Here is a 10,061-nt window from a genome sequence, read left to right as displayed (position 1 = left end):
ATTTGTACTGGCTGGTGTCACTTTCTGTCATGTTCCGGTCTGCGCACCACACGAGAGTGGAGTGCGTCGTACGTTGCCCCATGCTGTAGGAGTCTGCCCCCGCAATCACATACAGTGGCGTCGCCAATCAACACCACAGTGCGACAACTGCCCATGCGGATAGTACAGCTGCAACAACCACCACCAACACGCACCCCTATTATCACGACTGTACACCCGCGACAAACGCGACTCCTACAATTCAACTGCAACGGACTCCAGAGTAAGATCGAGGAGATAGTTGCATTCATGAGCCGGGAGCGCGTAACGATAGCTGCAGTCCAAGAAACCGAGCTAAACAGCCGCTCAGATCTTCTGAGTTGTGCAGGTTTCAACGTTTTACGTAAGGATCGCGAGCGAGATAATGGCGGAGGCCTAGCCTTCATATTGCACAACACCGTGCAATATCGTCTAATCGATGTTGACATCGACCGCAGGGATACTACCCTAGAATGTCAGGGTATAGTTGTCCGGTCAGGCGATGTCGAGCTCGAAATATTTAATATATACATCCCCCCAGTTACATGTTGCCCAACAGGATATCACCCGAACATAGATGCGCTACTTCGTGGTGAAAACCGTTTGGTGCTAGGCGACTTTAACGCGCATCACGATCTTGATCTGGCGGAACAGATTGACGATTCGACATTCTGCACAATGAATGACGAAGCCCCCACCAGAATTATGGGCACCTGTAATAGCTCGCCCGATATTACCATCGCTAGCGGTGGTCTGATAAATAGCATAACCTGGCGACCTATGCTAACTCTCGCATCAGACCATCTGCCCATAATTATCTCGATCGAGAAACCTCCCGACTTTATTTCTGTGGACAACCGCACCTTCATTAACTTTAACAAAGCTAACTGGGTCGGCTTCACAGAATTTACTGAAAGCACCTTCAACGCACTACCCATTCCTACAGACATCATCGTTGGCGAGCGTCAATTCCGCAAGGTGATCGCTGCTGCTACCGCTCGCTTCATACCAGCTGGTAGAATCGCGGAACTCCGCCCAAATTTCTCAGCCGAAGCAGCTGTACTATCAAACGAGCGCGACACCTTACGCCATGCCGATCCCTGTGATCCCCGAATAAGGGATCTCAATTTGGAGATTCGCAAATGGTAAACCAACATAAGCGGACAAAATGGATGGAGCACCTGAAGTCCTGTAATCTCTCCACCGGTGTGAGTAAGCTTTGAAATACTGTCAAGGCCTTGTCTAACCCGAGGAGACAAGACGACCGAGTTGAAATTCAATTTGATAGCCATGCCTCCTCGGACCCGAAGAAGTACGCGAGCTATTTTAGCCGGCAGTTTACACTGCACCCTTCGATCGACAAGGTCAAACGATGTGTTACCCGACGGCTGCGCAAAATGCCAAAAGACTGCGCACCACTTACTTTCACCGATGGGGAGGTTCAGAGTGTCATCAAAAAGGCGAAGTCGTCTAAATCCATTGGCCCTGACGGAATAAGCATGCTGATGCTAAAACACCTAACCCCAACGGGAGTAAACTATCTCACCAAGGTCCTCAACCTGTCGATATCCACTCTTCAAATACCCGATGTGTGAAAAGTCGAAAGAGTGGTCCCACTACTGAAACCTGGGAAACCTGCCAACAAAGGGGAGTCTTATCGCCCGATAACTCTCCTTTCCCCAGTAGTGAAGACACTTGAGGCCCTGTTACTCCCGTCATTCACTCACCACCTGAGCCTAGCAGATCATCAACATGGCTTCCGAAAAGTGCACAGTACCACCACAGCACTTAACGTCATAAACGCCAGATAGTTCATGGCCTGAACCAGAAGCCACCCTGCGAGAGGATGATCCTCGTAGCGTTGGACTTGTCAAAAGCTTTTGACACAGTCAATCACACAACGCTACTTGAGGACCTAGAACAATCAACGCTCCCTCCAGGGCTGAAGCGGTGGACTATGAACTACCTGAGCGGTCGGCATTCATCCGTACTGTTTCGAGGTCAAAACTCCAAACTTAGGAAAATTAAACAGGGGGTTCCGCAGGGCGGTGTCCTCTCCCCACTACTGTTTAATTTCTATATTTCGAAACTCCCCCAGCCACCAGCGGGAATTTCAGTGACCTCGTACGCTGATGACTGTACGATATTGACGTCGGGCAATGGAATCGATGGCATGTGTTCAAAAGTAAACAGCTACCTCTCCGATCTTTCCCGCTTCTTCTCTGCAAGGAGCCTAACACTCTCCCCCACTAAATCCACAGCGACCATATTCACAAATTGGACGAAGGAGTACAGACTGGACCTGAACATTTCAGTCGATGGCACAGAAATTCCGACAGTCAATAACCCTAAAATTTTTGGCGTCACATTGGACAGTCTGTGCTCTTTCACTCCTCACACAACCGCGATAACTGCCAAAGTGCAGAGCCGCAACAAAATCCTCAAGTCGCTTGCCGGCAGCTCTCTCAGTGACACGCAGAAGAAGAATCTTCAGACCTGTCAGTACGCTGCACTCCGGACTATCACGGGATGCCTCTTGATGGCTCCAATCGAACACCTACATAGTGAGGCCCGTATGCTTCCGGTTAAGGAACACAACGAACTCCTCTCCAAACAGTTTCTGCTAGGGTGCTTTCGTAGAAACCACCCCTGTAGTCGCCTGCTTGTAGCGGAGCCGCCTCCTAGGAACATCAAGAGGTCTTTCCTTGATTACGTCGACGACATCAGACAGTACGCCGACCGGACTTCGGACGCTATGAACTTCAGACAGGCACTGACCACCATTCACAGTGGAGCCATCAACACCTTTACCGACTCCCTCTCAGTGAATGGCGTATTACGAGTCAAACCACCACCCATAGCAGATGTAGAGCTCGAGTTGCCTCACGAAACCAGAGTGACCCTCGCGCAACTTCGTTCTGGATACTGTAGCAGGTTAAACTCCTACTTATCCAGAATAGACCCCGACATACCAAACACATGTCCTGCGCGCAATGATTCTCCGCATGACACTAACCACCTCTTTGCATGCCCAACAAACCCCACTCATCTAACACCCTTCTCCCTATGGTCTGACCGCGTCGAAACAGCTCGTTTCCTGGGCCTCCCGTTAAATGACCTCGACGACAACGAATCTGGAATTAATCACCCAAACGGGGACCGTTACAACAATAACAACATATGTCAGTACTGTTAATTTACATTTGAATTTTTACATTCAGAACTATCCACTGATTGGAGAAAGACGTAAGCAGAGCTATTGAGAGGAGGAGATGAGATCAGATGACCGTTACTTTTCTTGTAGGGTACATAACAAATGTAAACAAATATATGTGTGAACTGTCAATGAAAACTCATCGAAAACACACAATGTCTGTCAGAACGACTTTGGTTTCACAATCCACAAATTGTGTTTTCAAGAGGATTTCAATTCGGTGCGAACATAGTATTAGGACTGGTTGCTTGTAAATTTATACAATGGTCGATTTTGCTGGCTCTAATGTTAATCGATACTTATCGAAAAATGCAATCTCAAAAAGCCGGCAAGCATTTAAATAAAGGAAAGGTTTAGGAAAATTATCTAAATTAGATTATTCGATACACAACTATAGAACAGTAAAAGCAATATACAAAAGAACCTTTCATATAGACAGAAGTAACGTTTTCATTAAAATTTTATTTAGATATTTATATTGTGGATGTTCTAACACATTAATTTCAAATCTAAATAAGAAGTAAATAATGGTAGGCCATAAGATTTCTGACTATAAACCAAAAAGTCTACACAGCATATTGGCTGGGATTTCGAATAGCAACCCCCGAATTTAAGTTTAAGCTTGCTAAGTTAATAGGTAAAGATAGAGGAGGTTCTCCAACTTAGGGATATTTATACACATAGCTGTCGGTGACTTATGGTTTGTGAATCATTTGTATTTAAATTACCAATTTATAGTATGCAATTTTTCGATTTACGATGAATTTTACGGTTATGTTGTTTTATATTGTATATATCCACCAAACAAAAATGTGCGTGTGTGACACATTCTGAAATAGCATTTATTAGTTTTACAATTTTTGGGCTTCAAACACAAATCTCTAAAAAAAAAATCAGGCTGGGATATGTGTATATATTCTTGATCTTATTCGTCCATACCATCAGATCTCTGCTCCGGAGAAACCGAAATTTTGCCCTATAGCCAGCGGCAGCTATATATATGCATACACATATATTCTCAATCTGGAAAACCTGTATCCATAGGAGAGGTAAATTTTATTTATGCAATATTTAATATAAAATAAATGTGTAAAAACGATTTAATGAAGTGTTAGTGGATTAAAAGTTAAAATTTAAGTAGAAAATCCAATATAAAACGAAGAAACGGGGTCTTTAAATTGTTGAATTTTTGACCTTTAAATGCAAATAGCTCAAAAACGTAAGTCAACGGCAACTATGTATTTATATAAATTCTAAGTCTGGAGAACTTCTGGGTCGGCTTTAGTTAAGCATCCCACGATTTCAGGGTTAAGAGGAGTATGGTTGGATAGAGGAGATTCTCCAGATCACGAATATATATAATTATTACCGCCAATCCAATACCATAATTTATCAATAGAAGGGAATGAACAAAATTATAGTTCATGTATTTGGGGTATAATCCTCTTTTATTGTTTATATTAATTCGTTTTCAAAATATAAATATATATATATAATAGATATGGCAACACTTGTTAGATGTCGACATGGAACCCATTTGTTATTGTTCATATAACGAAAATTGTGTAAAAATAAAATGCTTTTTTAAAGCAAATATTTAAATATTTAATATAAAATAAATATGTAGAAACATTGTAGTGAAGTGTTAGTGTATAATAAGTCGAGAAATTGTAAAATAAAATTTGTGAAATTTTCAACTTAAAATGCAAATATCTCGAAAACTAAAAGTTTTCGGCGGCCATTCCTCTATCCAACCATACCCCTATTAAACCTGAAATCGTGGGATGCTAAACTAAAGTTTTCCCCTTCTTCTAACCGTACATACCCATTTTAACCCCGAATTCAGGGAATGTTTTCTAAATCCCAGCCAATAGGAGGACTCAAAATCTTTCTAAGGCCGTATACCGTAACCGAATCCAACTTTTAAAACGCGAGATTCTCATTACAAAAGCCATCTATTGGAGGAAAAATAATGGATTTCTGGTGAACTGACTATACAATGTGAAGAGTACGAAAATATGTCAAAAATATTTTCCATATATGCATATGAACATATTCAAACATTTTATTCGCTCCTTTATGAAGCACTATTTTAAATATTACTTTGGTAAATTTATAGTTTAGGTCCCCCAACTAAGGAGGCCTCAAAATTGAAATTTTTTTAAATCGTCTTATTTAGACGCGAATATTACAAATACGTGAGCGGGCAGTGAATTTTTTCAATAATTTTTTTTTATTTTTTTTCAAAAAAATAAAACCAAAAAAAAAGCTTTTTTTTTAAATTTTTTTTAATACACATGCATTAAAAATAAAAAATTGTGATACATTAAAATTAATTATTTTATTTTTTCCGCTGCTGAAAGGAGTTTGGTGCAAAAGAGCTATAAACACCCCGGTGTTGGACCGACCAGGGTAATTTTTTCACAAGAAAATGTTTAACGCACTGAACTGGTAATTACAGCTAATTCATCTGAATTCTGAAGAACTTTGCCGCTACAACAAGAACAACAACTAAGTGACTTGAGAAATATGTGTAAAGTGCGTTAAATATATTTATAAATATACACATAGCCAATAAAGTCTGCGTTCACCCGACACTATTTTTTAAGTGAAGTAAAAACAATGTAAATAGGTATTTCAGTTCAAATTTTGTACATGTATTTCTTCTTTATATTCTTAAGTTCAAAATGCAAAAACAAAAATTTTATATTCCTTTTTTCATTTTTGAGATAACGGGATTTTAGTTTAATAACAAGTAAATATAGGCACCAGAAAGTCTGCGTTCAGTTAGCTTGAATTGGAAATACCGTTACTTCTCATGAATTTGTTCCTTCATTTTGCGTAGATTCTATTGTGTTTTAATATAATAAGTCGTTTAAAGAGCTGGTGACGCGTTTTAATAATATTTAAAAAATGGAAACCAAAGGAAAATAAATTAGTCTGTCGGAAAGAAAAAATATCATTAAGTTGTGAAAAGATGGCGAAAGTTTTAGAGAAATTGGGCAAACTATTGGAAGAACGTATTCTTCTGTCCAGTGCGTCGTAAACAATTTAAAAAACAAAACGGAATTTTAACGTTAAAACCGCGATCTCGCCGGCAAAGTCTAACTATTTGCGCAGTATGCTTCGGGCCATTATCTTGTTGGACCCGAAACGTCGAAGATAATCCAAAATTCTCTGCACTTTGTTTCAAATTGTTTTTTTTTTATATGTTCAACTAACCCCATTTATCAATTGTGGATTCAATAAATTCAAGCGGACCCACACCACCAGCCGCCATGCAACCCCACACCATAATTCCGCCATCACAGCTGAGGAAACAGATATGTTGGTAAGATCAATGCCAAATCGATTGAACGAGGTTTTAAAACAACGCGGCTATCCAACACAATATTGCATTTAATTTTTCTTTATAATTTTTAATACTTTTATAACTCATTTTAAAGCTGAACGCAGACTTAAGGTGCCTATGTTTACTTGTTCTTACACTAAAATCCCATTATCACAAAAATTAAAATTAAAATATATATTTTTGTTTTTGCGTTTTGATCTTAAGAATATAAAGAAGAAATACATGCAGAATTGTGTTGTGTTTTTACTTCACTTAAAAAAATGTGTCGGGTGAACACAGACTTTATTGGCTATGTGTATACATAAATTATTGAAAAAATTCACTTTCCCCTCCCGGATTTGTAATATTCGCGTCAAAATATTGGGGGACCTAAACTATACATTTACCATTACTTTTTATAAAAGTTCAAACAAACATCAAATCAAAGCTGTTTACTGATGGTAGTAACACAATTTTCTATTATTTAGAATGGAATTATCAGGAAAGTCGTGAAAACTCCCGTTTGTATGAGCTACATAAAAATAAGTGTTATAAAAATGGCCGCTTTCCAGTTTACCTCGTTAAATCTGCAAATGGCACAAGATTATTTTTCTAATTTAAATCCATTAGCTCAGCGTATTGCATCTGATATAACCACTACAAAATCATCATATGGCACGCTTTGGTATACTTTGAAAGCAACTCAACAAAATGAGATCATTAACGAAACTCTAATAACACCTGAAATTTCTTTGAAGTACTTGGAAACTATGTCTCTGTCTGCTTCATCGTTATCATCAAATTCATCTTCGTCTATCTCATCTTGTGCTAGTTTAAGTACAACAAGTGTCAAACATATTTTGCCGTCGTCTTCAAAGAGCAGAGGACAAAATTATTCACCCAATGTCAATAATAGTAAAACATCGAATTCGTTAACTGATAATATTATTTTGCAGACTCAAAATTTATTGTCCAACACTTTGGTTGCACGCGCTAAACACACAATACAATCACATCAACTTGGAAAATTAAAACCTCCATCGTCTCCACCGCCACTTCCTCCAACTACAAAGAAAAAATTGACGAAAACCGAAAATGCTGAAAAACAAAAAAACAAATTAAAAACAAATCAAGTAAAGGCTACCAATGAGAAAACGAATTATATTTATGATGGAATCAACCTCCATACATATACCGCTCAGAAAGTGGCTCTAAAAATTATTTATGATGATGTATTAGGGGCATACCGCGATGAACATTCGCAACCTTTCAGTTATCGCACAAAATCACAGATTGATCTACAGAAGCAGTATTATGAAGCTGATTTGGATGACATAAATCTGAACACTAATTTTGATTATAAATGCCCTACTTCAAACGAGCCGAGAAATGGAAATTTGGCTGAAAATGTAGCTCTAACTAAAAACTCTGAACGCTTACAAAAGGAGTTGAAGAGCACCTTTAATAACCATTTGGAGATTTCTAGAAAAAATAAACGACTAATACCTCCATCGCCAGAAGTATTCAAGATTCCACCTGCTAAGGCAACTCAAGCGCTTTCTTCACGAAATTTTAATACGTGTAAAAATAAATCGAGCAAATATTTGTTGAAAGAAAATGTTGAAAAGCATACATCCGAAGACTCATTATTACTCGACTTCAAACCCAAACAATCAAATTTGAATTATGCCGTATATACAGATGTCTACTTTGAACAAGGCGAATCAGCCACACTAATGCGCAATTGCAGCCACAGCGGAATTCTGATGGCATCCTCAAACTCGTCAACAACTACATCCGATGACGACGAACATAATAATCACGAATTTGATGACGAAAATGATGAGGAAAAAACTTTGTGCGAAGATATCCGGCTTTTAGAGAACGATTTAATTTTACGTAGGGGATTCGATTTTCTGAATAATTGGTAAAGAAATTTAAATGATATAAATAAGGCAATGAACTATTATTAAGTGGATATGATATCAGACACATCATTGAATTTATTTTTTAATTTTAACTCTTTAGTCTGCAAAAGAAAAAAGCCAGTGTTTACATAAAAGAGTTTCAAAACTATCATATTTTACAAAGCTTATATTTCTGCTTCTACGCAAGCAGATTTTTTTTTGCAGTTTTTAACATCACTTTGTTTAAGAAATTATTGGTATATTTGCGTGCACATAGTCAACATTTTAATTTTAATTCCATGAAAAGAAAAAATGGTGTTATAATTATTTGCACCGATATTAGTGATAACGAAATTAGACCTACGTACTGCTCAATATACACCATAAACTTTTATTGACATTAAATATTTGATAAATGTGGCTGCATATGCTAGATTTCGTATATTATATTAATTGTGACGTATTTACGTAGATTTTAAATGTTGCAAACAATTAGTAAACATTACCATTGATTCCAGAACAGCTAATTTTTGGTGCATGCACGACATGTTGATTACGTACTTTGTAGATATTATATTTATATAACATAACAAATAAAGGCAGCTGGGATTATCTAAATTGTGGAACTAAATAGTTATAGGGAGAAATGTTATCATTTAATATATGCACATATATTAAGACTCGGAGACGGCAGGACACCAAATAACATTATCATTAAAATATAAAAACATCATCGAAAAAATAATAGAAATGAAGAAAATCTCTAAAAGTTGATTAAATAAATTAAATAAGTAAATGTAGCTAACACTGGTCTATCAATAAAATAAAAAACCGAAGCATTTGCAATTGCAATTAAAGTGGAGTAGTAGAGGGAACAAGCTGACGAAAAATTCCTACGTCAGTGATTTTCACACAATTTATAAACAATCATGGCAATATTGCAGTGACCATAGTTTTGGTGAGGTAGCTTACTCCCGTCGAGCCTAGATGTTTTAGAATCAGCATGCTTATTCCGTAAGGGCCATTGGATTTAGACGATGTGACCTTTTTGATGACACTGAACCTCCCCATCGGTGAAAATAAGTGGTGTGCAGTCTTTTGGCATTTTGCCCAGCCGTCGGGTAACACATCATTCGGCCTAGTCGGCTGTTGTTGTTGTTGTTGTAACGGTTACCTACTCCCCGTTTGGATGATAAATTCCAGATTCGTTGTCGTCGAGGTCATCTAACGGGAGGCCCAGGAAACGAGCTGTTTCGACGGGGTCGGACCATAGGGAAAAGGGTGTTAGATGAGTGGGGTTTGTTGGGCATGCAAAGAGGTGGTTAGTGTCATGCGGAGAATCATTGCGCGCAGGACATGTGTTTGGTATGTCGGGGTCTATTCTGGATAAGTAGGAGTTTAACCTCCTACAGTATCCAGAACGAAGTTGCGCGAGGGTCACTCTGGTTTCGTGAGGCAACTCGAGCTCTACATCTGCTATGGGTGGTGGTTTGACTCGTAATACGCCATTCACTGAGAGGGAGTCGGTAAAGGTGTTGATGGCTCCACTGTGAATGGTGGTCAGTGCATGTCTGAAGTTCATAGCGTCCGA

At 38.5% G+C, this 10,061-nt stretch overlaps 1 protein-coding gene across 8 annotated transcripts; it reads left to right on the top strand.

Moving 5' to 3' along the window:
• Positions 1-3,541: 3,541 nt before the first annotated feature.
• On the top strand, positions 3,542-9,275 carry LOC106623708 (uncharacterized). Of its 8 annotated transcripts, none has more exons than XM_070112348.1 (3): positions 3,545-3,869; positions 5,079-5,240; positions 7,052-9,275. In XM_070112348.1, the coding sequence occupies exon 3, from the start codon at positions 7,091-7,093 to the stop codon at positions 8,492-8,494; it is 1,404 nt and encodes a 467-aa protein (XP_069968449.1). In that variant the 5' UTR covers positions 3,545-3,869; positions 5,079-5,240; positions 7,052-7,090; the 3' UTR covers positions 8,495-9,275. The 8 variants fall into 8 exon arrangements, 5 of the variants coding, with proteins under 5 accessions (XP_069968449.1, XP_069968448.1, XP_069968450.1 ...); XM_070112347.1 differs by having other exon boundaries at positions 3,545-4,281; XM_070112350.1 differs by having other exon boundaries at positions 3,550-3,673.
• Positions 9,276-10,061: the final 786 nt, after the last annotated feature.

Source organism: Bactrocera oleae, chromosome X, assembly GCF_042242935.1.
Source record: "Bactrocera oleae isolate idBacOlea1 chromosome X, idBacOlea1, whole genome shotgun sequence".
NCBI lineage: Eukaryota > Metazoa > Arthropoda > Insecta > Diptera > Tephritidae > Bactrocera > Bactrocera oleae.
The sequence above is the reverse complement of the archived record's forward strand: the minus strand, read 5'-3'. Positions and strand labels throughout refer to the sequence as shown.

Excerpts from the sequence above, each read along its gene's own strand:
- LOC106623708 (XM_070112348.1), top strand. The coding sequence starts at position 7,091 with ATGAGCTACATAAAAATAAGTGTTATAAAAATGGCCGCTTTCCAGTTT.